General features: G+C 42.7%; 1 protein-coding gene across 2 annotated transcripts in view; it reads right to left on the bottom strand.

Moving 5' to 3' along the window:
- Positions 1-291: 291 nt before the first annotated feature.
- The window catches only part of LOC115772293 (protein jagged-2-like), a 54,276-nt gene continuing 35,246 nt past the window's right edge, over positions 292-19,321 (bottom strand). The window contains exons 6-26 of one of the 2 annotated variants that reach the window (XM_030718429.1): positions 17,749-17,879; positions 16,703-16,822; positions 16,474-16,587; positions 16,182-16,295; positions 14,316-14,429; positions 13,327-13,373; positions 12,334-12,507; positions 12,084-12,234; positions 11,808-11,972; positions 11,261-11,374; positions 10,542-10,655; positions 10,332-10,445; positions 10,104-10,220; positions 9,767-9,794; positions 8,496-8,581; positions 7,688-7,801; positions 6,879-6,994; positions 6,514-6,774; positions 5,325-5,456; positions 1,527-1,686; positions 292-1,017 (exon numbers count right to left, since the gene is read on the bottom strand). In XM_030718429.1, coding sequence (XP_030574289.1) covers positions 512-1,017; positions 1,527-1,686; positions 5,325-5,456; positions 6,514-6,774; positions 6,879-6,994; positions 7,688-7,801; positions 8,496-8,581; positions 9,767-9,794; positions 10,104-10,220; positions 10,332-10,445; positions 10,542-10,655; positions 11,261-11,374; positions 11,808-11,972; positions 12,084-12,234; positions 12,334-12,507; positions 13,327-13,373; positions 14,316-14,429; positions 16,182-16,295; positions 16,474-16,587; positions 16,703-16,822; positions 17,749-17,879 — 2,992 coding nt within the window. In that variant the 3' untranslated portion in view covers positions 292-511. The remainder of the gene's footprint in view (positions 1,018-1,526; positions 1,687-5,324; positions 5,457-6,513; positions 6,775-6,878; positions 6,995-7,687; positions 7,802-8,495; positions 8,582-9,766; positions 9,795-10,103; positions 10,221-10,331; positions 10,446-10,541; positions 10,656-11,260; positions 11,375-11,807; positions 11,973-12,083; positions 12,235-12,333; positions 12,508-13,326; positions 13,374-14,315; positions 14,430-16,181; positions 16,296-16,473; positions 16,588-16,702; positions 16,823-17,748; positions 17,880-19,321) is intronic. The other variant, XM_030718430.1, reaches the window with a different exon arrangement.

The following is a 19,321-nucleotide window of genomic DNA, read 5'->3' as shown; positions in this document are numbered from 1 at the left end:
AGGCCCACAGTTTCGGGGGCTAAGGCAGACAGGAAACAAATGCACCACGCGGTAGAAACGGCGTTAACAGCTGCCAGCCAGTGACGTTCAGTTAAATCTCTGAGGTTTGAAAGAAACAAAGACGAGTGTTAGGTTTCTGTGAAGCAAAACACAAATGGTGTGTAAACAGACAATCTAGGACAGCAAAACAAAAACTCCTGATTTCGACAGTGTGACAAATAAACTGAAATCCCGAAGCTGCAAAGTTTAATTTTCATGCCTTTTTTTTGTCGTTGTTGTTGTTTTTCTGTATTTTTTTTTTTTTTTTTGCGTGTTTATTTATTCTTTTGGGTTTTGGTAAAAATCTGTGCTGCAGACAAAGAATTTAAATAAGATGTGACAAATAAAAATATAAAATTAAAGCATCTGTAATCTTCACTTTTGGTGCTTTTTAAGAGTTGAAAAGTCAGTGACGTTGAAGACATCGCAGTTTCTTCCGGGAACTCAGAAGGTCCCTCCTCCCCTCTGCGGTTCACACATAGTGATCTTTAATGTCTTCGCTGAGCTTGGCGGCGTTCAGGTTTTTACACCGGTTGTCTTTGGGGCTGTACGCTGTCCGGTGCGGCACCTTCAGCGGACCGCTGCGCGTTGTACAAATGATCCCTCCCTTACCCATCATCCCCCTGTCCTGTGTTAAGGAGCACTTCTGAGGCGGACACTTGCCTCCTATGCCCAGCCCCCTCTCCTCGTCTTCCGCCTGCTCCCCCTCGTGCTCCCCTTCCTCCTCCCCCTCGGCCCCATCGCACGTCCTGTCAGAGGGGCCCATCAGTTTCTTGCATTCGTACTGAACGTCTTTGTCGCGGTTATCCTTGAGAGCATTGCTCCGCAGCGGCTCCAGCTGGTTGTTGACGGTCATCTCCTCAGATCGGGCTGCTCTCTCACGCTCTTTCTTCCTCTTGCGGGTCCACCAAACGCAAACGACGATGCAGAAGATCCAGAGAATGCTGAAGACCGCGCACAGCACAGGGACCAGGTAACCTGAAGAGGGATGTTTAATGGGATATTAGGAGATCGTTGCATTTAAAGATATTATAAAGTTATAGCATTGGCAGAATACAGGGATCCTTCGATGCATGTACCTTTATTGCTTTGTAAAAAATACAATAACTTAATTTCAAGAACCTACTGATCGGAGAGAGTGTACAGAATCCGGACACAAAAAAGTGGATTCAGTTTGAGCTTTACATAAATTTGCCTTCGTTAACAGTATTGGTTTCATGTCAACAAAGTCCTTTAAACATAAGCAAGATTTCCTTTGGAGTTAAAACTGCTTCTTGCTTGAAAATAAGAAATATGACTTCAGAAATTCTTCACAGCAGAGTCCAAGAAGGAAAATATGGAATTAGAAAAAGGCTGAGTGGGTCCCCTTTAATGAGGTGAACCAAATGTTCCCCCTACATCAGATCTTTGTGCTATCTATTACTATTTGTACTTTGTATTATCTAGTCTGATACTTATAGAGGAACCGAGCCAAATGTGTAACTCACCAACAGGAGGGCACTCCACCACCACCTTCACTTTGACCTCAACCACAGCCAGAATGACGGTGATGTTTTGGCGTTTGGACAGTGCACTCGTGATAGCACTGGCCACCTTCTGGATCTGTCCACAGTCGCTGTCTTTAGAGCCTCCATCCTGCTCAAAAGACTGCACAGAGGAAGGACAGACATCAAGATTTAGTTCTTTTGTTTTTACTCTAGTTGAAGGCAAAATAACTTGTTTTGTAGCTCAGGTTTTTTGTAGGTATGGCTCAGGTCTGGGCTAGAAATGCAAACCCTGGCAGGCCAAAGTTTTTGGGGTTTTTAGCAGAAAACAGGAATTCATGGTGTCACTCAGTGACTGTCCTGGAAAACATTTGCTATAGATTTGTGTTATTTATGCTTGTGAAAACCTGGTTTGCATAAGGACTTCTCATTGCATTTATTTTTGGTTAAAGTCACATCATTTTTGTGTTGTATTGTAGCTAAAGGGCCTTGTCTGAAGAGCTCTTCATGTGACATTTAAATTCCTGCTGCCCAAAATTCAGATTTTTCACAAACCAAACCCAGAAGATAAGCAAAAACAGAACCACTGTGACAAGAACAACAGAGCGAGATCCAATCAAATCACGGTCCGTGGACATAGTAAAATGCACATCTCCTTCAACATCTGACAGTTGCTTTTCATTACACGGGACATAAATGCTCCCTAAAACCTTTTGGTGCTCATTGAATAGAGGTTTTCAATAATGTAAAGAAAAGCTGGTTTGTAGGTAGAGGAGAGAACTTGCAAAACACAGATTCCCTCAGTGCAGCACAGAAAGAAAATAAGTCCCATTTGCCAAATGGTCAAAGTCTTGCTTGAGGCAATGCAAGATGACAAAAAAGGAGAAGAAAAAACACATTCATCCGTCAGAATAAAAGAGATTCTCCTCCCAACATCTGGCAGGCTGAGGACCCCCCCTGCTGAGACCGAAGAGGGTGGAGTTAATTGCCTAAAAAGGTGCTGAGGGTGAGTGCAGAGAGGTGGTGGGGGTGTGGGGTTGTTGTTGGGGGATTAGCTTTGCACTGTGTAGTTCAATTAAGACAAACAATAGAGAAGAGGCCAGCTGTGCTCCCTGCCCGCCTGGGGACAAACACTCCTCTTTTCTTCTCCAGAGGAAATCAGCAGCTCGTTCACACACCTCTAAACCCAACTCCCAGACTGACTGACAGATCACATTGCAGAGATACTGAGATGAGTGTACAACATACACACTGTATACTGTGCCGAGCACAGATGGAGATCCTCTGCTAGAACTGAACCTGATGATGTTACAGATGCTTTGTGTGCTCCAGCATTTCCTTGTCAGTTCCTAGAAACAGATCACGCCCACTCTCAGTGCTCATTCTTGGTTTTGTTGTGTGTTTCAATGATGATAAAGGAGTTGGAAAGGGAGTGTTTCAGCCAGAAAAGTTGGTCAGCCCAGTGGCTGCGACAGGCCCGAGGGAGGCAAAGGGTTGCAATTCAATGTGTTGTACAATCCATCCAGTAAAACATGATTACACTCCACGTGGCAGAGACAGAGCAACTCTTAATAAAGCCTGGGCCCTGTTGAAACTTGTTTTTTTCCCCCATATTTTGTTCCATTTTTAGAGGTAAATGTTTCTCACACAACTGACAGTTTTTTCAACATACCAGTAGTTGGTGCTTCAAGAACATTTGCTTGCTTCTAGAACAATCGCTGTTCACCGTCACATCCATCGCTGTGCTTCTACCTAGTAAGCACTATCGCTTTCAGCAAAAACAGCCCAAACAGGAGGAAACTGCATTTATTTGGGACTATCCTCAGAATTTGGTGACCTAGTGAAGTGTATTCTGTGGAAACTGTAACTACGTTAACTCAAAATTTTTGTGTAAAAACAGAATTCTTGGAAAGGGTTTTGGTCTAGGGTGATAATCAGCGATGACTTTTGCCACATTCGTGATCCCGCGTTGGTGTTGGCTTGCGTCTAACCAAATGTCGATGAGGTTGATCTGCAGGTACAATGCTGAGTTCTTTGAGTTTGATGACTTCTGGTTTTTTCCACAGTGGGAGCTAAAGCAAAGGAACTCCACAGCACAAACATAAACAAGTGTATCCCACATTACTGCCTGTTCCATATATACACATATATTTTTGACACTGTCCCCAGGTTAGTCTGCAAAGCTCTGTGTAGCACACATGGACACTACCATACCAGGAGCAAACACCACTTCCAAATATTTTGACACAACTACTCGACTAACCCTCAATTTTCCTTCAAACGCATTTTAAGAGGACACAACATGTTAGAGGGGACACAAATCCAGACAAACTGAGCACTCCTCGCTCTTCCCCGCACACGTCCTGAAACACGGTCGGTATAATTATTTCTTGCTCAGGTTGAAGCCTGCTCTCTGAGGCTTGCTTAGACCACAAAGATTTCACCCACACTTGGAAACGAGCGGTGACATTTCGTTGCAACACAAGACCACAACAAGTGGGAGTGAGGATTTTTTTTTTTTGTCTTTTTTTTTTTTTTTATGAAAGCCTTGTTGAGGGGTTTGGGTGGATGTCAGGCTCACCACTCCTTTTCCTGTATCTGTCGCTCAAAACAGGCCTGCAAACATCAGAGGAACAAAAACTAATCCCCCTCCATTAAGAGCTTAGAAGTGACTGATTCCCTCAAGTCTGGGTGGCCGAGAGAGAGAACTACAGAAACTGCAATAGAGGAGAGCGAATAGAAAAAGGAAAACAAATAAAAGCAAGCCAGGGAGACAGATGGGATAAGAAAGATGGTGCAGATATTTAAGAAGATGATAAAGAAGATGGAGAAGGAAAAGAAGCAAAAGGAAGAAGAAGAAAGAAAGGGATATCAGCAAGAGAAAAGCTAAATCTTATCCAGATGTTGTTAAAATTGTCAAATACTTCTCAACCCGTCGTTCTTTCCTTCCTCTTTCTGTTTTTTGAAACACGGCGGACATAAAACAAAAATAGAAAAAAAGATTCCAATTTTATTGGACTCTACTGGAAACAATTTGCAGTGATGGATTATGTGTGATTTAATAAGGTGGAAGAAGAAAATGGGAACGTGAGGAGGAGAGACTGTGAGCGGAGGTTTGTGTAAGCATCCAGTTTGAGCATAACCCGTGTTCATTATATCTAGCTTTATGTGTTAATTTGCTATGCCTTGGCCTATGTTAAACATCTGTGTGTCAATTAATCTTATGTTTACATTTATATTCCCTAAAAAGTGCTTTTCACTGTTGACTTTTTGAATGTCCGACTGCTTGTGTTTCTCTGGCCATCAGCGTTGCTGCATGTTATCAAAACTAATAATGTTAAGGTATCTATATTTGTAAGAACGCTTCCAGGTCAGTTTTCAGGGAGGCTGCTATGTGGGAACAGAGCTCAAAGAACATTGTGGCACATCCACAGAACTGTGGCAGTGGGTTGACTGGATGCCGTGGCCATAATGGAAGATGATGGATTTGCAAAAAGATGCACCCTTGAGCTGAGCTGTTCTTGTTAAATTTCAAGGCCTTACATCGCTCAAGAAAAGCTGTTACATTCACCAGTTTTCTAAAACGTCTGTCTTTTGTCGTCTTGAGTTTTGGAGTTTTCTCTGTATTACTGTACGGTGCTACATAAATAAGAATGAATTGAATTGTTTTTATGAAGTTTAGATCACTTTTCAGTATTTGGTGACCCCAGTATTTTCCCCCTTTCTTCTTTCTGACAGTGAGATTATTTACTTCTTCAGAGTCTGTGTTCACATGTGTGTGTGTGTGTGTGTGATATTTACCAAGGCGACCTCCACGGCATCACTGGTGGAGTAGGACAGGTCACAGAGGATGAGCAATGCCCGCTCGTCAGCAAGTGTCCGAGTTACAGGGAGGTACCTCAGCTCTGAGCAGATGTTCTCCACTGTGGTTCCCTGCAACACACAGATAACACATCTGATAATAACATCCGCACTGCTGGTGAGGAATAATAAAATCATCGAATTCCTCCTAAGTCTGTTTCAGATAGAGCCAATCCGAGAGCACCCCCCCCCCCCCCCCCCCACCCACCCACCCCACCAGGGGGGAAACTGTGCCTCATCAGCGTTTTGAGAAGCAGCTTTGTTCCCATTCATAAACCCTCATTCAGACATGCCCCGTGGGCACAGTCAGTGTTTCATGATACAGTAGTAAACACTAAAGATAACCTCCAGGTGCTGAAGTCATATGACCATTAACGACACCTCCATTTGTGCGTTTTTATGACCTATCATATGTTCTGGAGCATATCCAAATCTGATAAAACTTTCTACTTAACTACATTCCCCAGCACCCTGAAAAAAACTCCAAACTTCACTGTCTGAATCAAGCAGTTATAGGATAAGACGCGCTGTCAAACATCAGACTGCCAGAAGAAGAAGAAACATGAAGCAGCGCAACAGAACAGACAGTAAGGTCTCTAATGTGTGTGTTTGTGGTTGCAGGTTCAAAGAAACACGACATTTGACGTAACTGTTTGTGATCTTCTTCCCACCCTGAATTGTTAACATCTGACAATTCCAGCCATTATCAAATCCTAACAAACCACGGCGGGAGGACAATCATTTCCAGTGTTTTGTTATGACATTACGCATCACCAGGCTTGAAAAATGGTTTGATGGTTGGATAAATGCTTCAGCCTGAGCTCATACTTCTCCCCCTCCTCTACTAAGATTCTGGTCACTGCAGAGCTGATACAGTCCCTTTATAAAAGTCCCGCTTTAATATTAATGAAGTCTTCTACATGTGTAGAATGCTGTATTTAAAATGTTCCCTCACTGAGAATAATGTTTAATTAAAACTACTCTGCTCGTTGGTAAAGTCATTAGTAAAGAGCAACTAATCTTTGTTTTTGATTTCATTTTTATGAATGAAACATAAAAAGCTTTTGTAGTTCCACTGACACTGATGTAAGGAGAGGAACGGATCCTGCTTCTGGTATAATTTACTTACCTGTGGCACTTTGTCCCTTTTGAAGATGAGTGTGATGTGAGCGCAGTTGTTGTCCAGATAATCGCTGTTGGGCTCGCACTGGGTGTGCAGAGGCGTGGGGGGGTCCGGCGTTGAACAAACGCCCCACTGATGACACGGTGGCGAGAAGCAGGTGAGGAACTGATGCTCCACACACTCGTGACCTCCGGGGCAGGACGGAAGGTTTGCGTCAGGAGGCGGAAGAGCCTTCGGGAGGATGCAGAGCCGACGGCCACATCTCACCTGGAGGATTTACACCATGTCCGGTCCACGTAAACACTCAGTTGATAAAGAGCTAGCTTAGACCGACTGCATTAGAAATTATGATTCATCCTTGCATCGCTGACCTTAGAACAGTGAACGTTTCCGTTGACACACTGACACGTGTTACACTCCTCCTCCCAGTGGCTGCCATGAGGAAACTGCAGGTCAGCGTGACGGCATGGCTTCCCAAGTCCGATGACTGGAGAGAAAGAACAAAAGTAACAACTTGTCAAATATAATCCTACAAATGTAATTCTTGTACTGCTGGAGTTCCAACATCACTGAAAGTTAACTGCCTTCTTTGAGTCACATGAAAGCCATGAGCACCACAAGGCAGACCTCCAAGATTAAAGTAGTTCTTTTTCCTTATTTTCTGCCATATACAGTAATACATTGCATTACAATGTATGACAGTATTACAATCGTGAGTGCTCACATTAAATATGGCCAAAGTTCAAAATAACGTGTATGTGCATGTAATCCCTGCTCTGAACACTCCATTTCCATTTTTTCTACTCCTGGCTCTATATGATGTCACAGACAGAGGGTCTCACTAATATGGTCATCTTAGGTGCAGAAGCCCCACCCACCTGCTTTTCAGACCTGCTGTTTATGTGGGGCAGCCAATCAGAAGAATGGGGACTTAAATGGGAAGTGCAAGGGGCCTAATGGCTTCAGACAATGAGGACGGGGGCCATACAAAGGGGCTCCATTAAATAAAGATTATTTTAAATTGCAAATCATGCACAGCTCCTGTAGTAAAGTCCAAGAATAAAAATACTGAGCTGGTCCCCTTTAAGACAAGGATTCAATCCGGTCGTTGGCAAAAATCTAATTCATGTCTATACCACCATCTTGTGAGCCTCTATAAACAGCAATTTCTTGCACTCACACTCTTGGCAGCGAGGTCCAGCATGGCCCGGAGGACAAAGACAACGGTAGCCATTGATCTCGTCCATGCAGGTTGAACCTTCAGCACAAGGAGACGACTGACACTCATCTATGTCTGAAAGAGAAAACCACAGGCAGCGCGCAGAGAATTATTAAACCATATAATGCCCACCATAGACCAGTCTAGACAAGTCCCGGTGACTCACTGTAACAACTGTGACTGTTATTTAAAAAAAAAGCACTGTAGGCATTATGAGAAAAATGTGTTCAGGTATATCACATACAGACAGAATGTTGGAAAAGGAAACCTAAAAACATTAACAACTAAGAAGTACTTTTAAGTGGAAGATTTTTTTTTTAGTCTTGCTTGTATTGTTCATTTCTCTTTTGAGTGTTTCACTCTCTGAATCTGAAATCCAGCTGCAATATTAATTTTGTTCTTTTTAAAGCCTGAACACTAACATCAGGTAATAGTGTTACAAAACTCACACTAGTGTTCTAGGATTAAATACCTTCATCACTTCATTGGTTTTAAACTCTTTAAAAGGAAAACACTTTGGTTCTGCGAGGGCGTTTCTGAAAGTTTTCTCCCAGAAGGGCCACGGGAGAGCGCACAGACGCGTCTGACAAACTTCAGCTCTGACCTCGCTCGGCACAGTGGGGAGAGGTTAAGACCGTCTTCCTAAAAGGCTTCCTAATCTGTCGCCCTGAAACAATCGGCTCACGCTCCCTCGACGCGGCCTTTCACCTCTGAACCCCCGCCCATCTGACCCCGGCCTCATGCCCCCTTCCAGTTCCCAGGGACTCACTGATGCGGCAGTCTGGTCCAGCGAATCCTGGAGCGCACTCACAGCGAAACCAGTTTACACCATCCACGCAGATGCCACCATTGTAGCTACAAAGGAGACAGAGAGAAATGCCTGAATCAAAAGTGGATTTTTTTCCCTCCTCGTTTACAGCTTGTGATTATCCACTTGCAGATGGGCTTTTTTGGAAACCATGCAATGGGACTGACATGTGAAACAAGGTAGAAAATAACCGTATCTGCCACAGGAATGATGTCTGACACTCTTTCATATAATTGGAGAACATGTCAGAGTTGCATAAAAAAAAAAAAAAAAAACAACACCTCCAAATATCTTAAAAACACATGACAGATGGTATTTTAAGGAAAATGAACATGATGTGTTCTGCTTTTTTTAACTAATGTGATTATCGGCAAGAAATATCAACCACCTACAAGAGACAAATATTTAGTTTTGATGTCGACAAAAGCTCTTTCACTTGGTCCTTTGCACTATTTTCATTAGGACCATCGGTTTGGAGAAACAAGCACTCTGACCTCTTTTATACTGTCACTAAGCAAACCCCACCCCTCCCCAACCAGGAGAAGAGGACAAGAAAATGAATGAATGGATAGATAGGTGTAGGTTGGTAGCCTCGATTTATCCCACGCTCTACCCGCTGAGTCTGCTGAGCCTCTGGCTCGCAGCAGGACACCACTCAAGTTGATCCCAGATCAGTGTGCAGACTTCATATGTAAATCTGTGCAGGCCACATACTGAGCCCCCACACCCCTTCACACCTTCACTCCTTACAATGTTTCCCAGGTCGAGGTCGGTGAATGGTCAGGGGGTGACTCTTCACACTCTCCTGCACTTCTCCCCCTCCTCATCCACCGCCTTTTCCCCAAACCACCACTAATCCACCTGTCAGTCATTGCAGGGGAGGAAAGGGGGGAGGAAGAGGGGAGCTTTTTGACCAGGGTAGCTTCTCTGATCTACAGAATTCTAAGATCTTAACATGTTTCTACTGCACGCCTGTCCTCCTAATTTTGTCAATAAATTGTTAAAAAAAAAAAGAATATGTTGTTTTGTGTTGCCAACCCAACCAGCCAAACCTTAATCTCCAACTCATTAATAAAAAGACATTAATAAAATAGCTCATTAATAAAAAGATTGGTTTCCACAGGCAGTGACAAATTGAAGCACCAGTTAAAAAGAATCCCATACAAACACAATTCATTTCTGAAGATCATTAGAAGCAAAAAAGATGTATGTATGAGAGTAAAATCTCTTACCAGGGATGCGGGTTGCAGTCATCAACATCTGCAAGAGGTAGAGGTAACACAGAATTCAAATTTAACTTTCAAACCCAAAATCTGGTCAGCTCATAATTCCTAAGTGACAATGAATGACTTGAATAAATGTATAACAACCATAAAAACATTATGTAATCAATTTTAACCTGAGCAGTACACAGTACCAGTCAAAAGTCTGGACATATGAATGGGTGAGTGTCCAAACTTTTGACTGGTACTGTATGCAAATACATTTTTTTTAACATATCAAAATATCTGCATGTATTTGGTTAGTAAGAGATTCTAAGAAATACCCAAAACTTTAAGAGTGACATACTCTGTGCACATGTGGGTCCTTCCCAGCCGTCTTTGCATATGCAAGTGAAGGCATCTCCTCCTCCAACACACGTCCCTCCATTCTTGCAAGGACCTGAATCACAAGTGCTGTTCTTGGCTAAAAAAAACCCCAAAACAAAAACAATAATTATTTTTTTCTATAAACCACTAAAAGCCTAATATAACTCTGAGTTTTTATAATGTAACAAGAGTGAGGCTGGCGTCTGACCTGTGTTGCAGGTGCTGCCACCCCAGCCGGAGGGGCAGCTGCACAGGAAGGAGTCTCCGTGGTCATAACACGTCCCTCCATTTCTACAGGTAGTGGAGTCACACTGGCTCTCACCTGGATGAGGCGGCATGGGAAAAAAGATTTCAAGCTTTTGACTTTGTGCCATTAATGATAAGCATCTTAATTAGTTGGCTCACATGTTGAACTTACGTGAGCTGCAGGTCTTTCCTTTCCAGTTGTCTACACAGTTACAGTAGAAGTCATTAAGCAGATCGACACATTGGCCTCCATTCTGACAGGGGTTTCTGCTGCACTCATTTACATCTGGAACAGAGTCAAACAGCAGCTCAGTGCACTTATTTCAGCTACTCATTCTACGCTGGTTTGATATGCTGCTGAGACAGTCCTAACACATCTGTTTGGTAATGATTTAACAACACATTATCACATGTTGAGGGCTTCCTGCATTTACATTAGCATTCAAAAGTTATATTCAGTAAAACTTTACACTTGTCTAGTCTCAGACATAGTCTTAGCAGAAGTAATAGTATTTTGCACCCAAATGGTTGTTTATTCTACCAATAAATTATTTCTGTCTAAACCTAACCCTTTCTCTTTCAAATATTAGAAAGAGTGTCATCTGCAAATGTGTGCACTGACTCTAGGCACATGCCAGTCATAAAATAGATTTTGAATCAGTCAGCTGGCTTGATTGCTACATTTTACGCCTGCATTTATCTCAAACCTTCTAGTCCTCTGCATGGTCCTAAACTGCTCATCATTCCTCTTGCTTCTCCCATGATTCGTGACTCATAATCTGCATGACTTAGCAAGGCTCTCCTTTACAGCTTGTACAGCTGTGCTATTGCTCACACTGACACTGAAAAAAAAAAAATCCACTCCTCTGCTACACACCTACACACACTCACCAACATCACAGAGGCTCCCCTCCCAGCCGTCTGGGCAGAAACACTTGAAGGAGTTGATCTCATCAATGCAAGTGCCTCCATTCTTACACGGAGATGATGCACAGTCATTAATGTCTGCAAGAAACAGAGAACATTTATATGTCACATTAATTTCATATTTCTTAGTCAGTGATTCAGTTTTCCAAAAGCATGAAATCCAGCAAACACTTAACTGTTGATTGTTGCCTTTGTGATTTTGTGTTGTTTGAAATTACATTCTTAAACACTCTCTAGAAGAATTTAAGAAACTGATTTTGCTCGAGTTGGATAAATAAACAACCAGAAGGTGCTAGGTAATGACTACAATCTGTGTGGAAATATTCTACAGCTGATTTCCTCTCTGGATTTCCTTCTACTCTTTTGTCCTTGTGCTGTAGACCAAACTAAGACAGTCAAAAGGGAGTTTGAATTACTGTAAGAATTATGTGGTTTCCAGTGATGGTAACTGATGATAAATATAGTGAGCGTGTGTGTGTCTTTGCATGTGTGTCAGCTATTAATGACTCACTCTCATGACAGTAGGTTCCAGTGAATCCCGGATCACAGGAGCAGCTGAAGTTCCCAGCAGGGAGGCTGATGCAGCGGCCGCGCGGTCCACACACATTGGACGAGATGTACCACACCTGCTTTTCGGTGTCGTTGGTTGTGACGGCAACAGTGCAACTATCGATCACTTGGGGTAACGGAAGCAAAACAAAAAGGTGATCAGCGGGGGGGGGGGAGATTTGGAAGTATTTGTCACTTCCAGCTGGTGAATTTTAAAAATGTGAAGCTGCTGGGTTACCTTCACACTGGTTGGTCTTGCAGTGATCCTTGAGCTCTGAGCAGGTTTTGCCCTCGTAGTCGTCCGGACAGCTGCAGTAGAAGTCGCCCATCAGGCTGTGGCACTGGGCCTTGTTGTTACACGGGTTCGGGCTACAGGGGTCGTTTTGCAACTTCAGGAAGGAAAACAGAAAATGCAGCTGTGAAATGAAACTGCAGCAGAAACACCAAACTGTGTTCAGTGCATTACACAAGCTGGATTTAGTCCTCACCTCACACGTTGTTCCAGTAAAGCCCTGCGGGCATTCACACATGAACCCGTCCAGCAGGGTGTGGCAGCGGCCGCCGTTCTTACATGGACTGATACTGCAACGGTTCCTCTGAACCTCACAGTGCCGACCCACAAAACCCGGCTGGCAGACACACTGGTAGCCTCTAGCCAGCTCCTGGTACAAAGATAAGAAGCTATCAAAGTGCCTGCTGACATATTTCATTTATAGAGTATAATTAAACTGTCACTGCTTCAATTAAGCTTTTGTTTTTCAATTTTTATCCTGATATGTTTAAACTTTCACCAAGAAAACTGTTGTGACATTTTGAAAGGGTAAGTTTCACATCACAAACAATGACTGAATAAAACGGTGATCTCTTTACAGTGATCGTTTAAGTTTATAAGGGAAAAAAAGCACCCACTGGCTTCTGCTTCCATTTGCCTATGGACTTTAACACTGAAGCTTCATTATCAATTAGAATTATGTGATAGTTGCTTCCTACTTAAAGAGAATTGGGAGCTAAAATAATGATGAAGATCGTATCTTTGACATGAAACAGTATGAATGAGCTATAATAAATTCAGTTTTGAGGTTAAGTTTCTAACATGATTTTTGAGTAAATTTTCACTTTTTAAAGAAAACAAAAGATTTGTGGTTCAGTAAGCACTGGTCATATATGCAAATTATGTACTGAACACTACTGACATTTTTTCAAGATGCTCGATTTGCCTGTAACAGGCACCACAGTCGATGTTTTAAGTTTTGTTTTACTTTGTACTTGTTCACTTCTTTTAGAAAACATAAAAACCCATTCAGGCATATAAGTTGGTAACCGATCTCTCAAAGTCATAATACCCTTAAGCTTGTTCTTTTATGTTTTGACAGGTCCTTTGATGATCAGTAATAATCATGTTCCCTTCTCCATTATCGTCAAAAAAAAAAACAGACTTTCAACAAAGACCTCGTTGTGTTTGAACTTTTTTTATGTCTCACCTTGCAGGTCCCTCCATTCTGACACTGTCCATGGCAGCTGTTCATATCTGTTGAATAATCAATGACAAGGAAAACTTCAGATTGGAAATTTGACAAAATCGGCAGTGCAATGTTCACTGGTGATGTAACGTGCAGCTGCTACAGGACAGTGGTCGATGCGACCAAAGCAAAGTGATCCATGCCTGGAAGAATTGCAGATTCACAGGTGCAGATGAGCTGAGAGGATGTGCAACAAAATCAAACTTCAGAGGAAGAAAAACAGCTACTCCTAAAGAATTTAAGCAATTTAAGAAAAAGTTTGATAGTTGGGGAAAATGTAGTTTTAGTCTTAGAAGAGTGAGCCAGTGCATAGTAGGTACACAGCCATAGGTATTAAAGAGAGAGAATACAGCACTAAAGCCCAGCTTCTTTGGCTGACTAGCTTCTCTTCCACTGGCATCTTGTAAATCTGTGTATTTCTCAGTAGACAGTTTTATCGCTCTTTCTAAGAAGCTAAACGCTTCTTGAATTTTTTGTGTATATTATAAAATACGCAATAAATACAGAGTATGTCACCAAAGCCTAATGGAAATCTAGTTAAACCTGTTTTGGTGTTTTTAAATCCTTATCATAAAATATGAACTATACGTACTTTCTATTGTTGGAAGAAGTAATACTTGAAGAAGAGGAATCTTTGATTGTTTTGCCAGTATTTTTAAATTTCCCATTGATCTTAGAGAGTCGACTGTTTCCAAAGCTAAATCAATGCTTCTAGAAAGCTATAGCTATCCAATATATAATTTTCCTGACAAAAGGGTTATTATTTTTGAAATATGAAATCCACAATGTAGATTTAATATGAGAAACCATCTATGAGAACAAACACTGATTTACTTTTGTAAGGTAGTGGAACACAAGCTGGTTAGACAGAAGTCTGGGTTTCACCTCCGATTTCTACAGGTAGCTGCAAAAGAGGCTAAAGACTAATGATCTGCTGGACTGATACTAACTGATGTCACAGTTCTGGCCCACCCATCCACGAAAGCAGGCACAGTGATATCCACCAATCAAGTTTTTGCAAGAGTAAGCATTGAGGCACGGCTTCCCCGCACACTCATTTACATCTGCAAAATGAAGATGAGAGACACAGAGAGAATGAATTAAAGCCAAGAACCTGCTCAGAAAGCCCGTCACCAAGCACAGCTTCCCATCATACAGCCCACTGAAATGAAGGCCAACGAGCCAAGATTTTCCCAAACCCTGCTTCTGCTTTCTTTTAGTCTAACTTATGTGGATGATTTATTTATTTATTTTACATTTCCTTTATGGACTTCAGGCTTCAGGAACAGGAATGGTCCATGGTAACTCAAAGTGCTGTGAATTTTCCCACACTCTGATTTATGGTTGTCATCAGCACTGGGCACATGTCGATACCTGTTTGTAGTTGCAGATCTCCTAAAACAACTTTGATGCTTTGCTGTTTATCTGAAACACTTGAGCAGCACCCTACCACAGTTAAAGGCTCCTTTAATTCCTAGATTGCTCCTTAATGAAGACAGATTTTTAAAATTTGCTCAAAATTTCATCACTGCTTATATTTATTTTAATAATGAAAACTGGAATGAATGAGAACTGTCTTAAGGTGTAGGGAATTTGAAGTCTATAATGTGTATATCTAACCCTGTGAGTGGTAAACCCTTCCTGATTAAGTTACATTACTAGGTACCATTTAGTCAGACAGCTTTAATGACCCTAAATACTTGGGGTCTTTTTCAAACATGAAATTGCCCAAACATTTACAGCATGAAGTTCATGTCTGGATGGATTTGATTTCTCCACCGCTTTCCATTGCCCCCACCCCTGCCATTTTGTCCTTATCCCCCTCCCTAGGGGTTTATGTCTCTCTATTGCATTCCCTGAGGGCCAACCTGTGGCATTCCAAGTGGTCAGTTTCAGAGGCAGCGCTTGCCGCTCCCACCGTGCCGCCTTGCCCACTATAAACCAACACACAGTGCATTAATACTAGTCCCAGGAGGTAAGCGGCACCTGTTGGCCTGCTGAAACTAAACACCCTAAACCGTTTCCCAAAACCCGAGCCTCCCCCTCTAAAGCCACCCGTTCTCTTCATCTCACTCTCCCACAGGTACCACCCTGCTCCCTGAAAGGGGAAACACTGAGAATAACAGGACCCGTAACACAAGCCGCTGCATTTCAGTTGCTCCCTGCGCATGTTTACAGGTTATTAAGTGTTTCCTGGCTGAAGCTGAAGGGTGTGAGGGCTCCGCTATGCTGGGGCGTTGCCTCACTGTAGCGTATATGCTCCACTGTTACGGCCAGTCTGGAGCCAAAGATAACCCCCCAGCGGAGTATATTTGGTCCCAAGGCTAGCAGTTGCCAGGCGGGAGGTTATTTTTAGCTTTACTCAAGTCACCTGGCTCAAGTTGCAGACGATGCTCAGCAAGCGTCTCCGTTGAGCGTGTGTACGCACAGACAGACACACATTTGAAATTAGTGGGCCTCCCGCAGTAACACTACTGGTTAAAGGACACGGCAGGATAAACAAACAGCTAGAAATGCTGTAACTCTGCAAGCAAAGGGGATTCCCGAAATGAGTATGGATGCATGGAATTCACTGTAGGCGCAGCACACATCGGCTTCTCCAAACATTACCCAGCATGCAATGGTCTTTCTTATTAGGAATTTAAAAATTTTTAAATACACATTTTAAAACTTCTGTCTGAAAGCTACCTAATTCAATTTGCAAAAAAGACTTTATGATGTTGAGCAACCAAAAAAAAAAAAAAAAACAACACCTGCTTAAATGTGTGTCTTTCTTTAGACCACATTATTCATTAGATGGAGACAGACACACATACCTATCTGGCAGGTCTTGCCCGTCCACTGTGGCGGACAGAGGCATTCAAAGCCGTTCTCCATGTCGATGCAGGTTCCACCCTGTGCGCAGGGGCTGGAGGCACATTCATCAGTGTCTGAAATATAAGACTGATGTTAAAGGTATTATCGCAGTCACATCAATGAATAAATCTCTCTCTATGTATTACTTAAGATGTGGTACATTGAGTTATACACATATGCAACAGTTCCTGTGCTACTCTGCAAAGTGTGTACTAAAAAAATGAAACTCTAGATAAGTTTTGCTCCTCTCACCTTTAGCACAGGTTGGTCCAGACCAGCCAGCGGGACAGTGACACTCAAACCCGGCAGGGACTTCATGGCACGTCCCTCCGTTGGCACAAGGGTTAGACACACAGGCATGCTCCGCTTAATAGAAAGTCATAAATCTCTTATCAGATTACTTCAGTTCCTTAAGAGCTTTGCCCCAAATGTGCTGTGGCAAAGAAAACCTGATTTTTTTTTTTTTTTTTAAGACACTGACCGATTTCGCAGTTCTTGCCGGAGTAGCCATCTGGACAGGCGCAGTGGTATTCATCTGGCTCTGTGTTCATGCACGTTCCTCCGTTCTTACAGGGCCGGTTGGTCCCACAGTAGTTCAGATCTGCACAGCAGCAGAACAGTAATGTAACCTACTGAATGTGTATGTGTGTGGACCGAGTGGCATTTATGAGAGAAGCTATCTGACAGATAAGTAATGGCAACCTGATCAAAAAAGAATAATTAAATGCTTTGACGTGTCATTAGTCTGCATCTCTGTTCTAAAAAAACAGCCATCTACAGTGACTTGATTTTAAAGGCTCCCTTTTATTTTTCCAAAAGGCAGAACGTCTGCCATTTCTATCTTAGCACCCTGCATCCTGACCAATCTCACTGTGACCATAGCAAAGCAAACAAAGGACCAAACTGGAATTTTTTGCATGTTTTATCCCATTTTCCAGTCTACTAGGAAGCAACTGGTTTCCATTTATTTCCACGAAGCTGGACAACTACAATGCTGAACAACTCCAAATCGTATGAGATGCAAAATCTGTCTCAGCACATGAGAAATGCATGTGCATAAAGTTTTGTCATACTTATATTTTTCTTAGGTCACTACAACCCAAGCACATTTTTCATTTATTGATTGATTTTAAGGTCACACTGAGTTTATGCAGCTTAAATAAGCCTCAGCCCCAAAGCAGCTATTTAAACTGCTGCTGCCCCTGCAAGCCGCTTGTCAACCCACCTCCACCCCAACTCCTCCATTTCATGCTGTTCATGTTGTTTCTGATTTAATGCCAAACCTGTTTTGTTCAGGTTATCTGCTGCTGCCCTCCCCACACAGAATGGAGGCATACTGCCAGCAATCAACTACTGCAGTTGGAATAAGAATCCTATGTTGACTAAAGTGGTCCTGTCAGAATTAGCTTCTGTAATAAATAACCTTCAGGACTGTTTCAGACAGGAGATAAAAAGAAGCTTTGTTTGACTGTGGATATGTTAAAGACGGAACTTTTGTGGTGATAAAAAACATATTTAGGTTCTGACCTTTATCACACAGCAGGCCACCCCAGTTCTTCTCACAGGTGCACTGCCAGGGCTGCCTGCAGGTACCGTGAACACAGCCCGGGTACGGCAAGCACTCGTCACACAGCGGACCCTGCCAGCCATAGTTACACCTGCAACACAGAGAAAAGACATTTCCTTAGTTTTATTATAGAATACTTATTCTGTTGATACTGATAGCCCACCTGGGAGGCTGATTATGCCTCCTCTCTTCTTTCATTTCCTCACTGAGGAGAAATACAAATCCAAAACTGGGTACGGACAGTTAAGCTCCTGAGGTCTGAAATACTTGTGCCATTACTAATAATCAAAAAACAGCACACACAGAAAGGAGGGAGTACAACAGTGGCTGAGTGTATTTGTCAGTAAAATAAGTGCCTCTTATTTCACATGCACACTCACAATGTGTTCTTAATAGCAGATCCAGCTCGAGGGACTATCAGGCACACAGACACACTTAAAAATGCAGGGGAAGGGGGGGAATTTAGCCTTGAGAAACAGTTACATAGTGATAACAAAAAAGGCATTTAATACTTCTGCAATGTTGGGAAACACAGAGGAGCACTTGATGTCATGCCATCGTGCCAGTGGAACATGCCTGGTAAACACGAGTGATGCTGCGGGTGCCAAAAAAGGGGCAATTTACTGACTTGAGAAAGGGAAGGGTCTGTGAGTACAAATGTCACTGTACTTCCTGACCCAGACATTACTGCTGTGACATTGTAACTGAACAGGACAGAGCATCTTCATCGAGGTGAATGACACGTTTGTTGCAGCTCCTAATCTTAGAACATGCAGTGCCAGGGGACATTCCTGAGTGTGTCTGTGTGTGTGTGTGTGTGTGTAGTGTCTTCACACAGTTACATTTCTTCACACACGTCATGCATTGCGTGTCTCCTCTCTGCCCTCTTCCTGTGCCGTGAGCATGGTTGAGGTCAAACTTGGAATGGGTGGGTTTTGTGGAACGGGGGTTAGTCGTCTGGAAGCGGAGGCCAGCAAAGGGTTAGCTAATCTGTTGGTATATGGCAGCACTCTGTTATTCCAAGGCCAGTGGTAACCTTGCTCCACCTGTCCTGTCATTTCTCCGTTGGGGCTATTTTAGGGCCGCAACCCACCTCCCCACCCACCCCTCCCTCCTCCTTTGACTCTCACAAACACTACAAAATGGAAGCCGACCAAACAGCACCAAAGCAGTCTGCTGTAATGTGCTGTAGTACACTGGGACAGTGACAGGCAGGACAGCAGTCCTTTTTTGGAATGAAAACTAACTGCGCGGGGAGCAGAGTCCAGGAAAGCTGTCAGAATCCAAAAGAATAAAACTTTGGCTTCTTTAAACTTATTGAAGCACCAAAGTCTTTGCCTTTTTCTACAAAGTCCCTTAATTGTCACAGCAAATTTCAAATTGTGGATTTTACACTTTTTGAATTAAATTCATCCAAAATGCTAACAACATGCTGTCAGTGACCCATGATATTTTCTATTTAATTAGCTTAGAATTCCTATATGGAGTAACAGACGGGACATGACAGAGTCACATTAAAAAACATGGAGTAGG

The sequence above is a fragment of the Archocentrus centrarchus genome, chromosome 22 (genome assembly GCF_007364275.1).
Source record: "Archocentrus centrarchus isolate MPI-CPG fArcCen1 chromosome 22, fArcCen1, whole genome shotgun sequence".
In the NCBI taxonomy this organism is placed as follows: domain Eukaryota; kingdom Metazoa; phylum Chordata; class Actinopteri; order Cichliformes; family Cichlidae; genus Archocentrus; species Archocentrus centrarchus.
This window is presented reverse-complemented; position numbering and strand designations above follow the sequence as displayed.